We start from the raw sequence: 25309 nt of genomic DNA on the forward strand, positions 1-25309 counted from the left end.
CTGAGTCATAAGACCTTTCTTTTTACTGCTAAGCTCTAATGGCAGCCTTCTGGTCAGGAGCAATGCCCTCACCTCATATGGAAGGCCTCATGATGACTGCTGGCCAGTGTTCCCCCTTCAGGACCAGATATATAGGTGTGCGGTGGTGAGTGGGTTGGAGGAGAGGCAGTCCAAGGAACAGTAATCCCTTCTATATAGACTTTCCAGGATGGATGGGGAAGACAGAACACCTGCTCCCCTCAAGGCTTATGGGTAAGCCTCCAGTCTTTGTCCCAAGTCAGCCTCCAGCGCCTCTTTCTGGCTGCCATCTGGCAGTAGCCCAGACCAGTCTCCCAACTCGCTGGTGACCACATTTTCCATAGTCTGACAAAGAATGAAAGAATTTCTGGCCCTGGCTGGTGTGGCTCAGTTGGTTGGAGCATTGTTCCGTGAACCTAAGGATCTGGGTTTGATTCCCAATCGGGGCACTCGCCTAGGTTGCAGGTTATTTCCTGCTGGGACACATAGGAAAGGCAACCAATCCGTTTCTCACATGTTTCTCTCTCCCTTTCTTCCTCTCTCTCTAAAAATCATGAAGCATGTCCTCAAGTGAGGATAAAAAAACCTTCTCTGGACGCCTTTAAAATTTCGAGGATAATCAATCCCTATCATTAAAGGGGACATTAGGTTGGAAACCTTGAAATTCAGGGTAGCCTCTTTATCAGGCATTTTTTTCATAGTTTTATTATTGGTATGTGAAAAAGGCCCCATGAGGTAGCTAATAACTATTTCCACCTTAATATTTGAGAATACTCAGAGGAAATAACTTGCCTAAGATGCTACATCCCGGAAATTTGAATTTTGGTTCGTTGTAGAGGGTTCATAGGTCTAGGTGTGTGTGGTGGCGGGGATGTGCAGGGAGGCGATAAGAAGGGAGGCGCAGGAACATCTTTTGCAATTGCAGACGCTCACGCCATTTATTTGGGGCCTCAAGGAAGGGCAGCCAAGGACTGAGCTGCACTAGTTCTCACTTCCGAGTTGGAAATCCCCAAGCGAAGGGCTCGGTCACCGCCCGGTCCCTACAGGATCTGGTCCCAGGCCCCACCGCCTGGGGTGCCAGAGGGGGTTAAAACCCCTTTGACATTTACACCTCACCCGGAGGCCTCTGGCCCTCGCCCCGAGCCAGGTGCGGATGGGCGGGCCGCAACGTGGGTGAACCACTCACTAGGTCTGGTTCTACCCACTCCCCGGTCACATGGACACGCTTCCGCAGCCAGGAGTGTAGAGCGGAACGAAAGGCAAGGGGAACCGGGCGAGGTGCCGAGGGCAGTGGGTCAGCGCCCCGCGGGGGCAGTGGGCGGGCCAATCGCCCTGCGAGCCTGCGGGCCAGCCAGTCAGCGTGTGTGGTGGGCGGGCCGACGGGCTCGTGCCGCGCCCTGCAGCGCCCCCTGAGGGGCGGTGGCGGGAGCTGGTTCCGGCTGCGCGCGCAGCGGTGGTGGTGGAGGCGCGATCAGCCGGGCTGTAACCGTCGTCCGTCCGGTAGCGGCTGGAGCGGCAGCGGCGGCCGGGTACGGCGCTAGACGACGCCACAGGGCAGTGGCGGCAGCGGCGGCAGCAGGAGACACAGCGGCGGCCGCAGCAGCAGCAAGACGGACTCGTGGACACGCGCCGCCTCCACCGCCGGGCCGGGCCGGGTGTCGCGCGCCGAGGCTGGGGGGGAGTCAACGCTGCCGCCACCACTACCGCCGCCGCCGCCGCCGCCGAGGTGACTGAGGAGAGAGGCGCCTCCTCGCTCCCGCCGCCGCTGGACGTCAATGCCCAGTCCCCAGCTCGACAGCGTAAGTGTGCTGCTCCCGGCGGCCCCGCGCCGGCTCCTGGGGCCTCGGGGAAGGGGAGGGCGGGAGGCGCCGCAGCCATTAATGCAGGCCCGAGACACGTCCCCGGAAGGAGGGCCGGGCCGGGACCCGGGGAGGGGGGAGCGTGGCCGGGAAGCGTGGAAAAAGCAGGGTGGGTGAAGAAGGGGGGGATCGAGCGTGTGTAAGAATATTGAGTGTGGGTGGGTAAAATGTGCGTGCATGACGGGGGTGAAGAGTGTGAGTGGGGGAGAGGTCTGAGTGTATGCGGGGGTGAGAAGAGGGAGTGTGAGAGGAAGAAAGTGGACGGGGTGGGTTGGGGGTAGCATGGAGGGGAGTGTGTGTAGGAGTGTGTGTGGGGGGGATAGTGGGAGTGTGTGTGTGGGGAGTATGAGTTGTAGGAGGAGAGTGAGCACGGGGGCAGCGTGGGAACGAGTGAGTGCGGGGAGAATTACGAGTGCGGTGTGAGGGGGGGGTGTGGAAGGATGTGCCTGCGTCTGTCCAGAGTGCGAACAGACATTCTGGAGGCTCTCCCTGATCGTGGTGTCTGGTGATAGTGACTCCTGCGTCCTCGGTTAGGGAGTTCTTTCCAGGAGCGGCTTGTCCCTGGGTTCTTGGGTTCAAGTGTGAGGAAAGGGTGTAGGAGTATAATCGCGTGGCATTGTCATCTTTTGGTTTTGGGATTTTTTTTAATGTGCTTTTTTTTTTTTTGTAACCCCCCGCCCCCACTCATGCCATAGACATAAATTTCGAAACTGGTCAAGGGTATGGTGGTTATCCCATTTTAGTCTGGGGATGTGAGAGCTAACTAAAACTTGTCTGTTGCTCGGGATCCTCTGCTCTTGCCTTGGAGTATTCAGAAGCATGGACTCTTTTGTAAAGTACTGTTAGCTTTTCAGGTGAGGTGAAAGGTATTTTATTTTTAGGTAAACTGGTCGTATTTTTTAGGTTGTGACTCCTAATCTTCTGGAGAAAAGCTGTTAAAAAACAATACTGATGATGATGATGGTATGATATAATGATGATGGAGGAGAACCATAGGCTAATTTATTATTTTCTGGAATTTGTCAAAAGACATGTAAAGTGTCTAGCAGTTCTCGTGTCACTGTAGCTTGCTTGTCTGTGTGGAGTCACCAGATGACAGCCACTGGTGGATTAGAATAAGGTAGTTATTTGCTGGCATGTTCTACGTTTTGGGGTAGTTTCAGACAGGAAGTGAGTGAAGTTATGCTTTGTTCAGTGTGCAAGAAGAAATTAGGATCACAGAATGACACTTTGGTGAGGCTTCAGAGTCACTTGCCAGCATACCACGGTGGTGGTGAAGGTGGTGAGAAGTTGTTTGCCAGTATCCTGATCTTAACATTTTAAAAGTTGCTTCATGTTGGATAGTAAATGGACCGATCACTGTCATGGACTTTTCCCAGATTATTGTGTTGTAGAGTAGGGGTTCTTTATTTATTTTTGAATATTTTATTTATCTTTTAGAGAGAGGGGGAGAAAGGGAGAGAAACATCTGTTGGTTGTCTCTTGCATGCCCCCAGTTGGGGGCCTGGCCCGTAACTTACCCAGGTGCCCTGACTGGGAATTGAACTGGTGACCTTTTGGTTTATAGGCCTCTCCTCCAGCCACTGAGCCACACCAGCAGAAGTAGGGGTACATGGTGAAAAGTATCTTGATATAAATTTTATACCTTAATGATGTGGCTTTTCTTAGAAGTTGGGAGTTTTTCAATATGACAAAGAGTAGGATGGTTCTTTTGGTAGTAGACATAATAGAATCACAGGCAAAAGCAATGATGTATCAGAAATTATATTTTTCTGAGCGCATTCTTTTTCTTAATACTAGCACGCCCTGTTTTTGAAAATAGTAACTAATAATGTTACTATTCAGTGGGGAACTGGATTAATTAGTATTAAGTGCCTACTATGTACCAGGAGCTTTTATATCCTCTCATTTAATTCTCACAGCTACTAAAGGGTGGTAAGTGTCCTTATTTGTATTTATTTGGCACATATTGAGGGTTTTCTATTTGCAAGGCATTAGGGATATAGTGATGAGCCCTCATTGACTTAAAGTGACGAAGAGACTCAAAGGGGTTAAGTAACTTGTCCCAAGTCACAAGTAATAAGAATTGGAGATGGATTAAAAACCTAGGTCTATCTGGCTCCAAAGTTCTTGTTTTTTTTTCACTATATAATTACTATCTTCATATTAGGTTGTCTCACTTTGGGCTGTTTTACCATACGGGGACCTATCAGCTCCTACAGTTGAGAGACGATGAAGTTAAAGCAGAAGACTGAATGGCTGGAGGCAAGGGGATCATTAGGAGATGCTGGCTTGAGGCTCTCTGGGACCTAAGCAAGGGTTTTATGTGGGTGGAAATTCTGCCTTAAAACTCTCTTGGGGCCCCAGGGTGTGTGCTTTGAGACAGAGTTTTTATGGCGCACCTGGGATATGTCTGGGAGAGGGAAGTCTGATTAAAGAAACTCAACAGCCTTTTATGCTTTTTATTTTGGAGGAAGAGGAAGAGCATATTTATTGGGGCTAAGAGTCAGCCAGAAGTTGTCACTTTGTGAAAGTCTTTCTTCAGCTGTGCAGGATATTTTCCTCAGGAGATTGTGAACGTCAACTGAGAAATATAGGAAAGCATTTAGTTAATTACAAATTGAAATACAGGTTCAAAGTATTAAGACTTTTATACTAACTCGAAAGTTTAATTGTTATGTTTAGTAGCTGGAAAGAGCTAGCATTTTAGAATACCTATACACATGAGAACTTGTTTAGAACTGCTGAACCCTGTGTATTCTGACTCAGAACAGCAAAAGTCAAACCACTCCCTCCATGAGTCAGTCAAGTAATATTTAATTTAAACTAACCAAATTTATAGGCAGAAACTATTTACAACCTCATTGAACTTTGGTGGCACTAGGGAAGAGTAAATGTTTGAATGCTTTTTGCACATAACTTTCTTAAAAAGCTCGAAAACCCATATTATATTTTACTTGAAAATACATTTGTGTGTACAAGGTAAAAAAGATGTTTCTATTTTTTAAATTTATTGATTTTCTGAGAGAGGAAGGAAGAAAGAGAAATGTCAGATTTGTTGTTCCATTCATTGGTTGATTCTTGTTTGTGCCCTTGGTGTATTGGGACAATGCTGTAAGCAACTGAGCTACCTGGCCAGGACAAGATTTATGGGTCTTAAGATATAACTTTTTGTTCATTTTCTCTTTCAAAGGTAGCAATTTTGTATCCAGTACACTATAATTTGGAAGCACAAAATTGAAATTTAGTAGATTTATTTTATGGAATTTGACTATTTTTTTGTTGTTGGAATGTGGGATTGGTAACCAGTGAAGCCTCTAGAAAAAGCATTTACAAATAAGATACAGAGGAGCAGTACATAGATTCTTAGCTGTTGCTCTTGGAAGAGTGAAACTTTAGTTAGGTTGATTTCTTTTTAAGTGCTATATTATTAGCTGTACTCCTCATAGAAGTTGGGGATTTACAAAATTTTGAGCAGTTGGAAATCAGGACCCATAGTTTAACATGGTAGACTTAGTTATGTTTATTGGGAGGTAGAATTCTTGAAGTCTTGAAATACTTGTGAAGTCCAACATGAGGTTTCAGTATTTCCTTCTGGAGATCATGTTCTTTGTGCTGAATCACAAATCACCTCATTTACAATTCATAATAATCCTTTAAGTGGCATTCTTTCACTTTTGCGGATATGGAAATTGATTTATAAGCTAATTGTTGAATCCCAGGTTTTGGAATCCAATTTAAACAGTATCAGTAAATAAATGGTGGCAGATAAAAATATTTCCCTTGGGGTTTGAAGTACTTAAATCTCTGGTTAAGCTTTTTTCTTTCAGTTAACTCTAGTCAGTTTACAGGGAGCTATGTAGCAGTTAAGTAGATGCTAAGGAAGTTGGCCTTTTTGCTTGAATTTTATTTTTTTAAAGAATACTTCAGGTACTTGCATACTCTCTTTGCTCTTTTGGGGATGTTGCTGCTTTGAGATTTTCCTCAAGATGCTACTTGGGTTATAAAGAAACTGGTGATTCTCTAAGTTTAAAAAGTAAAGAGCCCTTAATGTTACAGTTCAGATAATTTTGTACCTTGGATTTGTTAAATGAACAGTGGATGTCACCAGTTATAGTTACTTTGAGAAGTGTGATTTGAGTCTATTAATCTGGAATATCAGAAGAGCCTTTTATTCATTTCCAGCTTCAGAACTAGTGTATGTATGAGAGGTGTCTTACTAGCTTTCTCCAGTTATCCTTTGTTTTATTGACTGAACCACATTCTCTAGTTCCTTTGACTTCCTGGCTACCGTTGGGATTTGAAGTCTTCTTAGATTGCTTGGTGTAGAGTTCAAGTGGCTATTGTATGTAAATCTGTTGCTCCTTAGAGTTGTAGAGCTCTAGGCTGTACCAGAAACTGTCAGTACTCTAACACCTAGACAAAAGAAACTTCACAGTGCCGCAGGCTTTGTGTCTACTTTCCACAGTTACCCTGTGGAGTTTCCAGGACCTAGGTGAGAAAATTGCTCTTCTCCTGCATGTCTTGGGTGGTTTTCCCTACACTGTCTGTGCGGTCAGTATAGATTTATGGGGCACAACATCTTCCACAGAGGAATGACTGTGAGGAGTTGACAGATTATACCAAATTTTTGTTGTGACTTTAATACAAACGGTTTTTGTTTGCCTGAATGGATTTCTGTCCTGTAGGTTCTGTAACACACCACCCTCTCTATTTTAAGTGTCCTAGAAACTAAATTTCATGATTTGAATATAAATTTATATTGCACAACATTGCCATTTTAAACTGTAGCGAATTTTAAGATCAAGTTTTTCTGTGACCCTTTTTTTGCTAGTTGAGCCTGCTTTGAAAAAATATTTTTGACTATTAGAACAGTCTTTACCTTTAGAGAATTGGTGTATTTAATTCCTTTCATAGTATTTTTGGGTTGAAATTTCATTCTTCTCAGAAAATGTTAATTTTTTTTGGCGTAAAATGCACACATGATATATTTGCTTTAGCAGATCAGATAAATTACTTTGTATTTTTATTTCTGCAGTGGTCAGAAATGTTGGCTCTATACTAATGTATCATTTGACAAGAATTCAATTCACTATCAGGTTTGCTTTCTTCTAGTCCTTTAGTTTTAGTCGAGATTAAAACATAACTTTTTTTGCATTCTTTTGTAGGAAATATTCACTGCGTTGTGCCACCGCAGTATTTGTAAATTGTACTTATAGACATACATCGACATTTACTGTTCTTAGTAGTAAAACAAATGGAAGTCTTTTCTACTTTCTATTACTGGTGAGAAGTGTGTCATGAGGGAACAGAGTGACTGGTTAGTGCAGAAGGATATGAGTCATCCACAGGATTCGTCAGCAATTTGGGAAGGATATGATGCAGAAACAATGGATTCTGGTGACATTATTCTTCTTTCCACATGTGTAGTTACAAACAAGTTTCCTTTTGGTGATTGGTTTAAATTTAAATAATTTAGGTCTTTCTGGATAAAAACTACTAGTTTTAAGTCACAGACTATATTCTGAATTGTTTTTCTAGTGAGACGAGATCTTCATTTGGAGGTCATCAACAAGTAGAATTTAGTTAAATTCACCTGTTTACTAGGAAAAATAATTTATCAGGTAGGATTTAGTAAATTGAGAGACTGTTTTTGTGAAGCTTGTTGGTAATTATGGAGTTGCTCAGTAGATAAGAAGTCCCTACCAACATGGTAATACAGTTGACCCTTGAATGATATGGGTTTGAAAACTGCATGGATCCACTTATATGTGGACTTTTAAAAATAAATGCGTCCACTGTTTTTGAGCCATGGTTGGGAGTCGCAGATGCAGAGGGCTCATGTATGCATTGATCTATACCATGTTATATAGGGGACTTGACCACTTGAGAATTTTGGTATCTGTGGCAGGGAATGAGGGGTTAGATACTGGAACTAACTCCCCTTGGATACTGAGGGACAATTTAAGTATTTGGGGAGCCAGAAGTTACACACTGGTTTTCAACTTGTGTGTGTGTGTGTGTGTGTGTGTGTGAGGGAGTGGGGAGTTTGGTGCCCCCGACTTCCTTGTTGTTCAAGGTCAACTGTATTTGTTTTCTCACAGGGAGCAAAGAATTGCTTCAGGACTACTATTCTACTTTTAAATTCCTAAGAGCTTTTATCGCATTTGAATTGGTCTGAAATTCTGAGCGTGGTTAAGGCCTTACCAGCAATATCTAACCAGAGACTCGGGTCCTTTCCCAAGTCATGCTACCACGGCCCTTTGCTGTTTCTACGAGCCTTGTCATAAAAGTTTTACCTTTCCTCAGAAGTCTTAATTAATCCTACTTTATTCTACTCATGCTTACTTTGTATCTTCAGAGTATGTAGTATTAATATGAAATTTTAATGCCCATAATAAAAAATATATATATATATTTTTTTAATTCTTAACTGAGGATATGTTTTATTGATTTTAGAGAGAGAGGAAGGGAGAGAGAAAAACATTGATGTGAGAGAGAAACATTGATTGATTGCCTCCTGTATGCGCCCCAACCCAGGATCGAACCTGCAACCTAGGTATGTGATCTGACCAGGGATTAAACCTGCAATTTTTGGTGTATGGGATGATGCTCCAACCAACCAAGTTACCTGGCCAGGGCTTCATCATCAAATATTTTTCACCCACATTGATTATTTTAGGATCTTGATTCTGGATAATGTTTGTATGGTGTGTTCATAGAACTCCATGGATACTTGTGAGACCAGAGGTGCTGCATTTTAGTATCATTCAGAGGTGGTATGTTGTCCCTTAGCTCAGTAAGTATTTGGAGGAAGAGAACAGAAAAGAAAATTTTGCATATTTAAAAAACGTGACATTCTTTAAGTGTGAAGAGGAGGAAGGGGAATCCATGTTGAACTAAGCTAGTGAGCAAAGAATAATAATAGCCCCTTGACATGGCACTATAGAGTATTGTAATGGGAAACAACTGTATGGTTGTTTTGTTTTTTTTTTAAGATTTTATTTATTTATCTTTAGAGGGGAAGGGAAGGAGAGAGGAAGAGAAGCATCAGTGCGTGGTTGCCCTTCATGCGTCCCCTGCTGGGAACTGGCCTGCAGGGAACCAGCCTGCAACCCAGGCATTTGCCCTGACTGGGAATCGAACCGCGGTTGTCTGGTTCGCAGGCCCATGCTCAATCCACTGAGCTACACCAGCCAGGGCCAACTGTATGGTTTTTAAAGATTGTGAATGTTGTGTTTTATGAAAATAAACATCAAGCCATTATCAGACAAACTGGATAGACGATATATTTTAGAAGGCCAGCAGCAGTTCCAAATAGAATGATTTGGGTTCTTGTCTGTTTGTTTTGTACTAAGTATGCAGAGAGATGGCTGTGAAGTATAACATGATTTATGAAAAGCAAGCTTAGAAGAGGAAGTGAAGTGTAATTTACCCGGTTTTAGGGGAAACTTGGACCAAAATGCCCTAACAGCAGAAAAATTTCTGGGGCTCAAACAAAAGAATTTGTGCTGACAAGATGTTATTTGGAATGTTTTTATTCTGTATCCTGACATAGAAAGCTTCCTTCCCCAGCTTTTTGGTGGTAGATACTTGGACAGGACGGATATATTTGACAAAATAGGGAAATGAAAGAGTTAAGTTGACCCATAAACTGCTAAACTCTGAAACATATATTTTAAATGATGCTAACAATAGCCTGGAAGTTTTTGCTTTGCATGCTGCTCCTGTGCTGTAGGTTATTTTGAAAGGTGATTCAAATAACCTTTTCCCAAGTATCTATTTTGCAACCTCAGGGAACTTGCAGCTGTTATAGTCACTCAAACTGTCCTGATGTAGGTCAGAAAACATTTCAAAGTGATGTTGACAGGGCGAATCCAGGTGTCCTTTTGGATGTTTCCTACTGAAATTATTTTATTACAATTGAAGTTTTAAATCTCAAATATATATCTTTATTAAATAAATAGTTGATTCAGTGGTTCTTGGGTTAATGTATGTATAGTGATGTTGGAAACTAAGGTGATTAAGATTAATTTTTTTTAAGATTTTATTTATTTTTAGAGAAAGGGGAAAGGAGGGAGAAAGAGAGGGAAACATCACTGTGATTGCCTTGACCCAGGCATGTGCCCCAACTGGGAATCAAACCAGTGACCCTTCTGTTCACAGGCTGGCACTCAAGCCACTGAGCCACAGCAGCCAAGCAGATGATTAAGATTTAAATTGTTCTCCAGGGCAATTACTTAGCCTTTTGAGATTGCAGAAAGTAAAATGAAAGGAAAGAAGAAAACAAACATTAGGATTTAATTTTATGGAAACACAGCTGAGTTTGAGATAGTTCTTATTGTATAGAGGAGATCCACAGTTACTTAGAAAAAGAAGGTGCTTAAATCTAATATTAAAAAGGCTTGGGAGTCTTAAAATGCACATAAACTAGTCTGTGGAGAGGATAGTCATGATAACTTTGCCTGGAAATGAAAGTATGAATGAACATAACCAATAATAGAGTTAATGAACTTAATTTTAGAAGATTTACTGAAAATGATAAGATTAATGCCCAGTATTAGAATTGTGCTGTTGGGGTTTTTAATGTTATTGCTGGTATTCAAATGATTTTTTAGAAAAAGTGAAAATTGGCTATATAGTATTATCTCCATTTAAATTTATTAATCAAAGGACAGATTAGAAAAATTGGACAATAGATTTAGCTGGAGAACTGCTAATCTTTAAAAGAACAATGAAGTACAAAATGAAAAGTAAATATTTTCAAGTGTGGCATGAAAATGTTTAATGCAATTTTAGTCTTAGTTATTCGTAGAAATAGGAATTACTAGAAAAGGACAACTACTTCTAATCACTAGGGTACATACAAACTTGAAAACCACTCCCTTTTCATTTGAGTGGGAACAGGGCCCACAGGACTTCAGTAAATAACTGTCACTGTCCTCAGAAGCAGGTGTGGTTGTTGGTTAATTGCTTTCCTTTCCTTTCTGAGTGGCAGGCCATGTATCTCCTGCTGGTTCTGAAGTGTTAAAGATATTTTCCCACTATCAAGGTCATAATTTCTTTTTATAGAACTTATCATTGATTTCTGTACTGGATCTTGATTCTTAAGTTTCCTCCTTAAATGAGGAAGTAGAAAAGTGGGAATAACCAAGGGAGTAACTATGAAACTTTTTTTTAAAGCAGTAAAGAAGCGTCTTGCTATTTTTAGCTTGTTTACAGATGTTTTGGATCCGAATTTGTGTAGAATTTAATGGATACCTTTTTCATTATTATAAATTCCTGAGGACTGTAGTCAGTAGGGCAGGAGAACTAATAATAATTAGAATTGTGTATGCTTAAGAATCCAGACTGTATTCAATTTTAGTTTGATAACTGCAACAGTAGCAGGATAAAGAAAGGTAAGTAGCACAGAGAGTAGAGCTGTTGTGTCTGTAGGGCTCTGATGAGTTGGGAGTAGGTTATGAGAGACGAGTGAAATTTCAGTTTGAGCCTAGTAAACCAGAAGATGAGTGTTTAATTAGCAAAGTTGAGTTCTCTTTAGTTTACTAATCTTAAGGTGCTCCCTTCTCAATGGTCAAAATGCAGTAGATAAAGTAGTACTTTACAGAGGAATTTCTCTATTTCCTTGATGGTGGTGAAGATTTTTTCACATTCAGGTGGGATGTTTATTAAAGCTGGGGACAGTGAAACAATGAATGGGTTAGGATAGAAGCAGCAACAGTAGAGCCTAGGCTGGGCTACTTTGGTTTGTGGAAGTCAGAGAAAGAGGGTCTTGGAGACAGGTTCAGGGGGTTAGCCCAAAAGAGCTGCTTCTGCTTGCTGCTCCCTTGGTTGCAAGTATCATGGGCTTCCAGCTGTGAAGATTTTATGTTCTGTTGTCTGAATAGTTCCTGAATGTTAATTGAGGCTTTTATAAGTTCTTAGAGTTACTGAGAGCCTTGACATTTTTTTCAGATCTCATATCCAGCCTGTGGACAAATCCTTTTGGGTTCCACCTCAAAGTATACTTTAAAACTGATTCCTTCTTACGTTCTGTATTTCTACTACCCTAGTTCAAGCCATGGTTGTCTCTTTCTTGGATTATAGCAACAGGATCTCTCTGCTTCCACCCTTACTACTCATATGTCTTCACATAGCAGCTAGAGTGAGCCTTGTAAGCATAAATTGTCACTTTTGCTTGAAATCTCATTTTTCTCCAAATAAAAGCCAGATACTGGCCTATAGGCACCCACTTATTTCTCTGACCCTATTTATTCCCTTGCCTTCTCTGCGCTGGTAGCACAGGCCCCCCTTGAGGTTCCTAGAACACTCCAAGCTTGGCCCCACCTCATAACCATTGCAACAGCTAATTCCTCTGCCTAGAATGCTCCCTCAAATATCTATTTGGCTCACACCTCCAGGTCTTGGATAAAATGTCACTTTTTTCAGTGAGTCCTTTCCTGATAGCCTTATTTAGAATTGGAGGCACTGCAGATTCCCTTGCTTTGCATTTTCTTCCATAGCAGTGGCATATTTTATTTTTCTTTTTCTGCCTACTAAAGTATAAGATCCATCCTGACAGGAGTTTTTCTTTTTGTTTTTACTGCTGTTGCTGCAACTATAAGAGTATGTGACACATAGTATATGTCCAGTAAATGTTTGAATTAATAAATTCTTAACCAGCCAAATTGCAAGGGAAAACTAACTTCAGAGAATGATTTTTTAAAAACTGTTAGCAGATTATTCATACTTTAAGGGACGTGCAGGTGTCTTCATTGAAGTGAAATAAATTTGTTTTAGGAAAAATTGTTCTAAGGTTTTAGTCTTATATACAGTATTATGCTTTCATGTTGCCTGTTTGTAGAAACCAAGCTAACTCAAATTTGCATGACTTCCTGTAGAATTTCTGGTTAAGAAAAGTAACAGTAAATGTGCTTACTTGTCAGACCTTTGCTTTTAGATTTTTGTTTTCTTAGATCTAGAATACTTTATTGTGCATTTAGAGTATAATATACTGTTTTAATTTGGTGAATACTGGCATAACCCATCAAATTAGAGGGTTTACTGTATCATTTGCTTTAATTTGGAAATAGAAAGAGGTGTTTTCTCAGTGGAAAGCTTGATGTGAGTGTATTGACAGGATTTTCAAAAGGATGCCCACTAAGTTTGAGTTACACAAACTGGGACTGATTTTGTAAAGTTCCTTTAGCCTTTAAATGCCCTATATTTGTATTCAGAATTAGATTTACAATTGCCAAAGTAATACTTGAGTTTTTACTCAGTAGTTTAGTCTCTTTAACAAAGAACATTGTCTTCCCGGAACAGAGGGGCTGGCCCTCTTGAGGCTCTGTGATCCTGTGGTTATAGCACTGTTAAGAAAGTAATTAAATTGTAAATTTTTATCACCTTAGAATTAAAAAAAAATTAAGCTAACATTATGTACATGAAAAAAAATTAAGACAGTTCAGAAGGCAAAGTAAATCATGCTCCTGGCCTTAAGTTCCCAGGCAATTCCCAGGCAACCACTGTTACTTCTTAATTTTCAGGATAGTTCATGGGTATGGAAGCATATATGGTACTCACAAGCATTTCTATATATACTGTTACATGCCTTGCTCTTTTCACTTATTAGTGTCTGTTAGCCATCTTTACATAACAGTTTGTATAAATCTGTTTTATTCTTTTTAACCTCTGCATAGTTTTCTATTTTAAGATTGTGCCATAATTAAATGATGGATATTGTGTTATTTCATGCATTTTGTTTTTTGATTCTCATCTAGGTTGATGTTAGCCATAGAGTATTGACACTAGACATTTAAACTCTACCATAGCGTTCAAAGTTTTAAGTATTCTTTTGTGTTATTGGTTTTGTCTTAGCTCTACCTACTTGCCATTCTTTCAGCCCATTTCTTCATTCATTTTTCCCTTCTCTTCCTCCTTTCCCTCAATTTAAAATGATTTTTCTGTTATAGACCATCCTGTCTAATCCTCCAGTGAAGTTATATTCTTTCATTAAAATTGAAAATGTCCCAAGTTCAACATTTTATTTTATTTTTTAAAAAAGCTTTTAAAGAGGGGGTGGGCTGGGATGGGAATAAAAGACAGAAAACTGTACTTGAACAATAATTAAATTTTTAAAAAAGCTTTTAAAGATTTTACTTATTTTTAGAGAGAGGGGAACGGAGGGAGCAAAAGAGGGAGAGCAACATCAATGTGTGGCTGCCTCTCATGTGCCCGCTAGTCTGCAACCCAGGCGTGTCCCCTGACTGGGAATCACACTGTTGACCTTTCGGTTTCTAGGTGGGCTTAGTCCACTGAGCCACACCAGCCAGGGCTAAATTCAGCATTTTAAAAGTTAGGTTCTATAAAGATAAAAGTAAAGGGTGGCTCTGCCAGTGTGGCTCATTCGATTGGGAGTCATCCCCATAAAACAAAAAAGGTTGTAATTTGATTCCCCATCAGGGCACATGCCTAGGTTGTGGGTTTGGTCCCCAGTCCAGACAAGTGCAAGAGGCAACGGATTAATGTTTCTCTCTCTCTCTCCCTCCCCCCCTCTTTCTCTAAAATCAGTAAGCATGTCCTTGAGTGAGGATTAAAAAGAAAATAGTTAAGGGTGGAGAGAATATTTGGTTGGATATTTGAATTTGGTAGCTATTACATGTCAGGTAAACAAAACAACCCAAAAAGCCTCTTGCAACATCTGGTAAATTAAGGCAAGAATCAATTTTTACTTTAGTAGGTAGAGCAGAACTAATGCTAGAGAGAGAACTTTAGAAGAAGGTTTTTCTGTAAGGGGTACAGGTGCTGAGTTTATGCTCAAATATAGGGCTTTGTAACTCTTGTACTTTCCAGCTGTGATACTTTGTTTATGATTCTTTTACAGACGGTTTGCTTTGCATTCTTATGGGTTTCACAGGAATGAACATTAGTGATCTGAATTGACAGGTGCAAGAACATTTAACTGTTGATGTGTAGTTGAACCCTTGGGGGAGGGGAAGGAGCAGAAGCTTGCTTTTATCATGTATCTCTTAACATTGATAGAACATACTGTTTCATTTGGAAGAAATTTTTTTGTGGGAGATCTCAATATGGTGTTAAGAATTGAAAATCAAAGCCCTGGCTAAGTGGCTCAGTTGGTTGGAGCATTGTCCCCTGTACCAAAAGGTTGTGGGTTCCATCCCCTGTGATCTCCTTGGGGGCATTTACAGGAGGCAACCAATTGATGTATCTTTCTCACATTGATGTTTCTCTCCCTTTCTCTCTCTCTCAGCAATAAACATATCCTTGGGTGAGGATTAAAAAAAAAAAAGAATTGAAAATCTAGTAATGAATTGTCCTTATCCCTGGAAGTGGTCCTTCCAAAATGACTTGGAAGAATAAGATGGGCTAAAGATTGCTCTGTTTGCTGAGCAGGCAAATGCTAGAGACTAGGTAGAAAACTTAATGCTAGAACTGTAACTTTTAAAACCTGGCCATCACTACAATGTAGGTCTTTCAGTGCCTTTACTCAGCTGACACAAAAATTATCTGCGATAACATCATTAAACCAAAGGGATTCAAGCAGGTTAGAATTTCCTTGTGTTTTGCTCAGCACTGTATGCAAACCATTGTTCTTTGAGTAGTTACCTTATTTATCTTTTCTCCCCTTCTTAAAAGGTCACAGAGTTGCAGATGAATATCCAAGTAAATATTTGAAAAGCTACACTTGAATGAAAAAGATTATGACTTAAGTATGTGGGTATGTCCATTAGTCAAAATTGAAGGAGAAATCAATAAGGAGTTAGGAGACTTGGGCTCTCGTGCTTGATCTGCTGCTAATTAGGAGTGTGATTGTAGTTAAGTCATTTTAACCTTTCTGGATCCCAAACATCATCCTTTTTCTTTTTAAAGGTCAGAGTAGTTTGATTTCTAAGTTTTTTCTAGCTCTACAATTCTGTGATTGTTCATGGAGTATCCTCTGAAATGTGCAATCTGAGGTGGCTGTGTTTGGGAGGTACGGTTAGAGTTAGGAGGCAGGAAGAGTGATGGTGTGTGCATTTTTAATTTTCTTAGTTGAGTATAGAAGTTTTGCATTTTTCCTGTAGTGGGTAACTCATTTTGTTGAGGTGCTGAAGTTCTTAGGATGCCATTTTTAATTTTTTATCTTTCATATTTTAGGAATGTTTTAGTTTTGTGTTTGTGTCCATGGTAATAATGTCACAAGTATGTAACTTACAAAATAAAATGCCATAAGAATATCTATAAAAAGAAGACTTGAGGATAGATGAGTAGGCTTAAAAGTTTGTTAGCCCAGGTTCTTTTTAATCTATATTTCACTTTTTCTGCAAACTATTCTATAGTCATCATCTTTCATGTCTTTTTCCGTTCCATCACAATTACCTTTTTTAGAGACTTCTAAGTAAGCATTCATTGGAAGCTTAAGCGGCAAGTGAAAGAACTTGACTTTGTCCCTGTTTCCAGAGGAAATCATGATTATGTTGACAGTCTGACTGAGCCAGTTATCAAGATTATGTGTTTCAGAGCAGGCTTAAAATATTAAAACTTTAGCACTTCTCTTTCTTGCCTTGTTTTTGGTAGGGATTAATATTTGGGCAGGCAAATGAATGCTGTATGAATCATTGACCTTTAAATGCTTTTGTAGTTCTGAGGTATGGATGTGAGAAATAGTAAAAAGGTAAATTGGACTAGAAAATGAGAGGATGGGATTCATACATTGGTTGAGTCAGCTGACGTGGTACATTGGAAAAAATACAGAACTAACAGAAGACTTGGGTTAGAATTTGGACTCAGTTAAGTCATTTACCTTAGATAAGTCACTTCACTTTTCTGATTCTCTTTCCTCATAGGTAGTAACAACTACTCAGAGTTGTGAGGAAAAGGTAATTTTTTGAAAGAAGTGCTTTATGAACTAGTATCCTAATTGGGGGCCAATGCATATACTTTGGATAGAGAGAATTAAATCCTCTATCCCTGGCTGTTGTGGCTCAATGGATTGAGTGCTGGCCTGCAAACCAAAAGGTCGTGGGTTCGATTCCTAGTCAGTGCACATGCCTGGGTTGCCAGCCAGGTCCCTAGCAGAGGGCATGCAAGAGGCAAATACATTGATGTTTCTCTCCCTCTCTCCTTTCTTTCCCTCTCTCTAAAAATAAATAAATAGAATTCTTACAAAAAGAATTAAATCCTCTAAGTGGGATTTTGGTAAATATTGTCCATCCATTTATAGATAAATCTTAACTTTAAGCAAAGAGTATACATGAAAGACTTAACCATCAAAGCAGAAAAAGGTTATTGTAAACTTTTTGAAGAGTCCACAAAGTGGAGATTTCTTTAAGGATCATTTATCATTTAAAAATGACTTGAGTTAAAAATAATCTTGTTAGCACAGAAACTTTGATTATTGAATCCTGTTTTGAAAAAAGAAAGACGTATTTGACTTTTGAATCTCAGGCTTTTAAAACTCCTGGTGTACACTTTTACCCTACTCTTGGTAGGTGGCAATAATTTAGAATGGTGACATTTCAGATGTCTTTGGGCTCATAAAGAATGTGTTCTTGACTTTGAGCATTGTGTTTATGATGCTATCAACCTCTAGTTCATTTTGCTTATGTTTTTCTCTTCCAGGTGTTTTGTTGGAATATACGTTACACATATATGGCGATTCTGAGTGTGAGGGCAGACTTCTGCCAGGCTCAGCACAGCGTTTTTGCTGACAAGTGAGCTTGGGGTTTCTATGTGCCATAATTAACATTGCCTTGAAGACTCTGGACACCAAGACTGGCCTCAGAAGTAGTTGGCTTTTTTTAATTGCAAGCATATTTCTTTTAATGACTCCAGTAAAATTAAGCATCAAGTAAACAAAAGTGGGAAGTGACCTACACTTTTAACTTGTCTCACTAGTGCCTAAATGTAGTAAAGGCTACTTAAATTTTGTATGTAGTTGGATTTTTTGGAGTCCGAAGGTATCCATGTGCAGACATTGAGGCCGAAGTTGAATTTGGATTCAAGTGGATTCTAAATACTTTTGCTTATCCTGAAGAGAGAAGCTTCTCAAACAACAAACAAGTTGAATAGAAGAAACACTGATTGATAATAGGCATTTTAGTGGTCTTTTTAATGTTTTCTGCTGTGAAACATTTCAGGATTTATTGATTTTTTTTTTCATTTTCCCCATCACACTCACACACGCACGCTCACACTTTTTATTTGCCATAATGAACCGTCCAGCCCCTGTGGAGATCTCCTATGAGAACATGCGTTTTCTGATAACTCACAACCCTACCAATGCTACCCTCAACAAGTTCACAGAGGTAAGACTGTAGCCTGGTGTACTTTTTGGATTGATAAATTTTTAATAGATAAAGTTCTATTAAAAATTAACACCATTATAAAGAAATATCCTATCACAAAGCCATTTATTTCTGTGAGTGATGGGGGGTCATCCTACCAATCTTTTGAAATGGATTAGATTAATTATAACATCTTTAAAGGAACATTTATGGAATTTGGGAAGACCTTAGAGGTTATCTGTTACTATGTTTTCTCTTATATTCTTACTACATTAGTAGCAGTTCTTTTATCATACTTTCAATAATAAAAATAACATTTATTGAACACCTTGTACCCTTATTGTAACACCTTATTGTAACACCTTGAACACCTTATTGTAATTGCATTACAATAAGCAATTTTAGGCAGTATAACATTTACTCCTCACAATAACCCTGTGAGGTGTAGGTACCATTATTATCTCCCTCTATAGATGAAGAAACTGAAATTCAGAGCATTTTAGTAATTTGCTGAAAGTATACAGTATGTGGTAGAACTGTCTCTGACACTAAAACCCACGTCTACCTCAAATATCCTAACCACTTTTGATGAAAAGCTACCCCAGAACTACTTGCAATAGTAACCATCACAAGGGTTCAGAAATTCAGGGGGAGGAAAAGTATCATAGGTAGCATTTTTGTCAGATCCTTCATTTTCCCTATTGGTAGTAGTAGTAGAGGAATGTTTTGTACTTTACTCAACAAACACTTGAATGTAAGCTTTTTATCATTCCCTGGTTATTTAGTCTGAATCTGATTTCTATTGATATATTTATTTTTATAGAGTAGACTTTAGTGGATGAACTCCTAGGGATTCTAAATCTATCCCTCTCATTTTTCAGCTGGCAAAACTGAGTTCAAAAGAGGTTTTGACTTGCTTAAGGCTGCAAATATTTACCATAACCTTTCAATAAACAGCTACTATGAAGTTCATTTCAGTGGGATTTTATTTGTATCTTGAAACTTCTTAAAATTCCTGACTCATTGTAATACTTAACAACTTTCCTGAACATATTTTGTAAGAAGACCTTTCTGTGAAAAATAATTCCTTTAGCAGTTAAATAACTTTCCCTTTCAGATAACCAAATGACAGACTTTTCTTGTAGGATATCACTGTTCCTGCTTGTTTATATTTAATAAGTCCTTGAGCTTCTTAACATGGTGTGCACAGTGTACCAGTTGTTCCTAGGCTTGTGTGCCCTTAGGTTGTCCTGTCCCCTTTAAGCCTGGCTTCATTATGTGATACTATTTTTAGTCTCACACAATTCCTTGGCCATAGAATCCAAAAGTGGCAGAAGTTATTGTCTTCCTGCAACTGTAAAAAGATACCGGTGGTCCCTTGAAGATAGGTAGTCCCTGGATTAGGTTAGGCATTACTGTAGGAAAGTTTTTTAAAGGAACAAGGCTTCTGGCTATAATTATTCGTGTGTTAATTGGCTTTATAATATGATACTACTCTTAAATCTTATTTTCAAAGTAACTTTTGTTTCTTTAATAAAAAGCAGTATTTACTTCATTAAAAAGCTGTAGATAAGCAAAAGGTACTTTAAAAATACTTAACTGTTAATACTTGGCTTTTAGATGTTTTTTCTCTGCCTGTATGGATATATTTATAAGTATACATATAGATAGGATCACTGTATATATTAAAAAAAAATCTTCCCCCACTCTCCTTAGTATTATTTTTGTAGATGTCATAGTATTTTTGTATGGATGGACCATACTTTCTTTAATCATTCCCATGTTTTGCATCATCAATACTGTTTCCATGTTTTTACCGTTCTAAGCCGTGCTGGACAGGCTGACATCTAAATCTTTGTGCATATCTTTAATTATTTTGTTAGTAACAAATACCAGAAGTGAAATTTTTTAGTCAAGTATATATGCTCTTTAAAAAATTTGTGTTGTGCTACTAAATTGCTCTTTATAAAGGTGAAGTCTTATTGTTGCTTCTACTGAGTGTGAGTGTCTGTTGTACAATGTATGTCGCCACTGTGAGAGTGGTTTTGATTTTCGTTGAAAAGTGATGTTTTGCTATTTCGGTCTGTATAATGATAGAACATTTTTAAAGCTTTTCTTGCAGATTCTGAAAGTAAATTCTCTTATTTTTCTTTAAAGGAACTTAAGAAGTATGGAGTGACAACTTTGGTTCGAGTTTGTGATGCTACATATGATAAAGCTCCAGTTGAAAAAGAAGGAATCCACGTTCTAGTGAGTGTGTAGTGTTTTAATTTTTCACTACAAATAAGTTTTATCTTTCAGACATAGATATTTATAAAACTTGGCACTTAGTAGTTTTGCTTTTTGGGCTTGTATTAGGAGAATATGGTGTTCATAGCAACCTTTAAATTTTGGGGGGGCTGGCAGTTTTGTACATTGATGCTGTTAGAGTCTATACTTGCAGGGACGATGTTTTCAATAAATAAAAAGTAAAATTTAGGGAGCATGTATTTTAAGAAAATGGAAATTTGCATTTCTTTTCTAGGAAATTAATGCAACAGTTGGCTTTTGTTTCTAGGCTACTGGTTTGAATCTATAACTGAAAGTAATTTTCATCAGATATTCTTAAGTCACATGGAAATATTCCCCCTCACTTTGCAAGTACAACTTATTTACTTAATAGTTTGGCATCTCTGGGCCTCACAAGAAGAAGAAAAGTCGTCTTGGGCCACGCATTAAATATACAAACACTAATGAAATAAAAAATCTCATAATGTTTTAAGTAAATTTATGGTTTTGTGTTGAGCTGCATTCATAGCCATCCTGGGCCACATGTGGCCCATGGGTTAGTTACCCCTATTGTAGGGGACAAAAAGGTGGGAGAAGAAGCTAAAGGAGATGGGGAAGGCGTCTTGCTCCAGAGTTATCAGTATAGTTACTTGACACTTTTCTAGGTTTCTAAGAAGCTTTTGTGTGATTTGATTTCTTTCATAGTTCAGTATGAGGAAAAAGTGATTGGAATTTAAATTAAAATCCTCCCTAGCCTCCGTATATGCTATTTTATTATTGAAAATAGGAGCCTTAGATCGGGTAAAATTTTACACCTTCTTCCCTAAATAGTTGTCTAAATTGCAGGAGCATGTAATGAAATGACCTTGTAGTCTTCAGTGTTTTAGAACTATTTGGAAGATGGAGGCGTAGGTGGAAGCACTGTGCCTCCTCCCACAACCAAGTTTAAAAACAACAAAGTTTTAGTAACAAAATCACAGCCAAACCACAGAAAATTGAACTTCACGGAAGTCTGACAACAACGAACCCTTCAGCCAAACTGGTAAGAGGGGCAGAGCCAGCAGCAGAGCGGGGTTGGGCAGGAAAGATCCACCGGACCGACCCGGTCGCACGACCCAGGTGCACCGGCAGCCGTAGGCGGATCCCAGGTGTGGAGAAGTGGGCAGACTCACTGAGGGCACAAGGCGGTGGACTCACTGAAGGCTGACCGTGGTCACACATTTGTGTGCAGATAAACCAGTGAAGGAGGGAGCGGTGAGACAGACCGTGCCAGCCCGTTGCAGGAAGCGGCAGAGGGGACCACCATTGTCCCTGTCTGACCCGCCCCCACATAAGCATCACAAACCAGCGACCTGGGTAGCCCTGCCCTGGTGAACATCTAAGGCTCCGCTCTTCATACCTAACAGGCACAAATAGATCAAAACATGGCTCAAGAAGAACTTAGAGCCCCAGAGCCAATAAATCTAAGCGATGAAGAAATAGCCAAACTTTCAGATGCACAGTTCAAAACACTGGTGATCAGGATGCTCACAGAACTGGTTGATTTAGTCACAAATTAGAGGAACATATAAAGGCTAAACTAATTGAAATGAAGGGAAATGCACAGGAAACCAATAGTAATGCAAAAAAAACTGGGACTCAAATCAAAGTAGTGGACCAGAAAGAGGAAAAAAATGACCAAACAGAAAAGAATGAAGAAACAAGAATTCAAAAAAATGAGGAGAGGCTTAGGAACCTCCAGGACATCTTTAAACGTTCCAACATCCAAATTATAGGGGTACCAGAAGGGGAAGAGAAACAGCCACGAGTGGAAAACTTATTTGAACAAATAATAGAGGAGAATTTCCCCAATCTGGCAGAGGAAATAGACTTCCAGGAAATCCAGGAAGCTCAGAGAGTCCCAAAGAATGTGGACCCAAGAAGGAACACACCAAGGCACATCATCATTATATTAGCCAAGATTAAAATGAACGAGAGAATTCTAGAAGCAGCAAGAGCTAAGGGGACAGTCACCTACAAAGGAGTTCCCATCAGACTGTCAGCTGATTTCTCAAAAGACACCTTCCAGGCAAGAAGGGGCTAGAAAGAAGTATTCCAAGTCATGAAACCCAAAGACCTACATCCAAGATTGCTCTATCCAGCAAAGCTTTCATTTAGAATGGAAGGGCAGATAAAGTGCTTCTCAGATAAAGTCAAATTCAAGGAGTTCATCATCACCAAGCCCTTATTATATGAAATGTTAAAGGGATTTACCTAAGAAAAAGAAGATAAAAAAGATGAACAGTGAAAGGACAGCAAACTCACAGTTACTAACAACCACACCTAAAACAAAAGCAAACTAAGAGGACAGCTAGATCAGGAGCAGAACCATAGAAATGAAGATCACATGGAGGGTTAGCAACAGGGGAGTAGGAGGAGGAGAAGTGGGGAGAAGGTACAGACAATAAGTAGCATAGATGGTAGGTAGAAAATAGGGGGGAGGGCAAAAATAGTATGGGAAATATAGAATCTAAAGAACTTGAAACATGTGGTCATAAACTAAAGGGGGGGAATGGTGGGAGAGGGGGTGTGCAGGGTGGAGGGGAATGAAGGGGGGAATAGAACAACTGTAATGGCATAATCAATAAAATATATTTTAAAAACTATCTGATTTGATTGTGGGAAGGCAGTGAAGTAGGTTGAGACCTGGGGATTTTTTTAAAGTAGTTGATGAGGAAGAAAATTATAAAGAAGATAAATGTACAATGAAAAATTTCTACTTTTTATTGAAAGGTAGTTCTGTGGTCTTTATTGCATTGGCCAGTAGTTGTGAAGGCTGTTCATGAAAGGAAAATAAATGTCCAGCATGTCAGTCAGGCAGTTGTCTCCTATCTGATTCATAAAGTTTCCTCACCTTCATTTTGGTGAAAACAGAAAAACTAAGTAGCCAAGCACTATGTTTTTAGAACATTCTATATACTCATATGTATTTGAATAATGTAGCAATTTGCTTGCATTCTCATTTCTAAATGACTTTACGTTCTCCTGGCTGGAAATCATTGGGGATAAGTGTAAATGTGTAAAATATACCCCTGTGTGTTTTTTTTTTAAGAAATTAACTTCTGATGTAGCCCTGTGTTTAAAAAAACAAAATTTTAACTTCTGAAGCTAGGCTGAATACAATGGTCCCCCTCATCTGCAGTTTTGCTTTCTACGATTTCAGTTACCTTGTAGGGGTCAACCATGGTCTTAAATTATTAAATGGAAAAAGTCCAGAAATAAACAATTCATAAATTTTAAATTGTGTGATGATCTGAGTTGTGTGATGAAATCTTGCTTTGTCCCGCCCAGGATGTGAATCTTTCCTCCGTCCAGCGTATCTTGCTTTATAAGCTCCCTGCCTGTTAGTCACTGAGCAGCGCCTCCCTTGTCAGACTGACAGTCACGGCATCGCAGTGCTCATGTTCAAGTTGCCCTTATTTACTTAATGGCCTTGAAATGCAAGAGTAGTGATGCTGGCAATTCAGATATGCTGTAAGCTGTAAAATGCTTCCTTTTACAAGAAAAGGTGAAAGTTTTCGATTTAATAAGGAAAGAAAAAAATGTTCTGAGGTTGCTAAGATCATGGTAGGAATGAGTCTTCTATCTGTGAAATTACGGAGAGGGAAAAAGAAAGTTGTGCTGGTTTTGCTCTCACACCTCAGACCACAAAAGTTATGGCCACAGTGCATGATAAGTGCATAGTTACGATGGAAAAGGCGTTATTACATTTGTGGGGGGAAGACGTGAACAGAAGATGCGTTCAATGGACAGCAAAATGTCGTACGAGAAAGTGTTAAGTCTGTGCGATCACTTTAGCAAAGGATCTCCTGAAATAAGTGACAGCAAACAAGTAAGAGATGGTTACACAGATTCAGGAGTGAAAAATATAAAAACTACTAGAGAGAGACAGAGAGACCACATTTATATTATATCTTTTATTACAGTATATTATAATAGTTCTATTTTACTATTGGTTATTGTTGTTAATCTCTGTGCCTCATTTATAAGCGAAATTTTAACAGGTTTTTATGTATAGGAAAAAACAGTATGCATAGGTTTCTTCAGTTTCAGGCATCCACTGGGCATCATGGAACGTATCCCCCGTGGAACTTATCCCTACTGTATGTTCTCCAGTGGATAGATGGGAAAGCAGTTTGTTTGGACAGATGACAGGATGGGAAAACAAACTGTGGATTGAATATAGTCTGTGTGAATCAGTAATATTGTTAAACACTTTATAAAATAGAAATGAACTAAAGAACTAGTTTATAGAAGATGCTGGTAGGTCTGGGATTTATTCCAGACCTTTAAATCCAGGCTTTTGTTTTGTTTTATAGCTATAATCAGATAAAATTAAAGGGCTAATTTAAGCTTGAAAACAAGGACATTTAAAGTTAAGATTGGAATTTCTTTCCTTTTCCCAGACAGATTTTAAGATGGGGTGTTAGTTTACTTTTGCTAGGTGAAGAGGGTTTGGGACACTGTGTGAGAGAATGTCCCTGGAATCAGACCTTTTTCTCCTCTGACCAGTGCTTTTACAAATCAGAGACACATTGAAAAAGACTAATGGCAGTTTCAGCTATGTCGGTTTGAAGTTCATATGCTTCAAAATTGTTACTTTAATGATTTTTTGATAGAAACTGTTTATATGAGTAAGTGGAGCATGTTTCATATTATTGTTTCTTGACTAGGTGCATTTTAGGGAGTAGTAGAGGAAGTAAGCTCTCAGCTAAAGTACTTAACTCATTTTACTCCAATTTATAGTTAAACTACAATGACATTTATAATGATAACACTGACAGCCCTTTAATTATGGGGTGTAGTTGACAAATCAAACACAGTGTACTGTCATGGCTAATAGGCTACATGCAGTAT

The 25309-nt window shown here is 39.2% G+C and overlaps 1 protein-coding gene across 2 annotated transcripts in view; it reads left to right on the forward strand.

Moving 5' to 3' along the window:
* The first annotated feature begins 1728 nt into the window (after window positions 1-1728).
* PTP4A2 (protein tyrosine phosphatase 4A2) overlaps window positions 1729-25309 on the forward strand; it is a 30112-nt gene continuing 6531 nt past the window's right edge. The window contains exons 1-4 of one of the 2 annotated variants that reach the window (XM_053660471.1): window positions 1731-1817; window positions 8337-8436; window positions 17481-18166; window positions 20303-20395. In XM_053660471.1, coding sequence (XP_053516446.1) covers window positions 18071-18166; window positions 20303-20395 — 189 coding nt within the window. In that variant the 5' untranslated portion in view covers window positions 1731-1817; window positions 8337-8436; window positions 17481-18070. Of the gene's footprint in view, window positions 1818-8336; window positions 8437-17480; window positions 18167-20302; window positions 20396-25309 lie in introns of both variants that reach the window. The other variant, XM_037149381.2, reaches the window with a different exon arrangement.

The sequence above is a fragment of the Artibeus jamaicensis genome, unplaced genomic scaffold, assembly GCF_021234435.1.
Source record: "Artibeus jamaicensis isolate MK-2021 breed Jamaican fruit bat unplaced genomic scaffold, CSHL_Jam_final scaffold_847, whole genome shotgun sequence".
NCBI classification, from domain to species: Eukaryota; Metazoa; Chordata; class Mammalia; order Chiroptera; family Phyllostomidae; genus Artibeus; species Artibeus jamaicensis.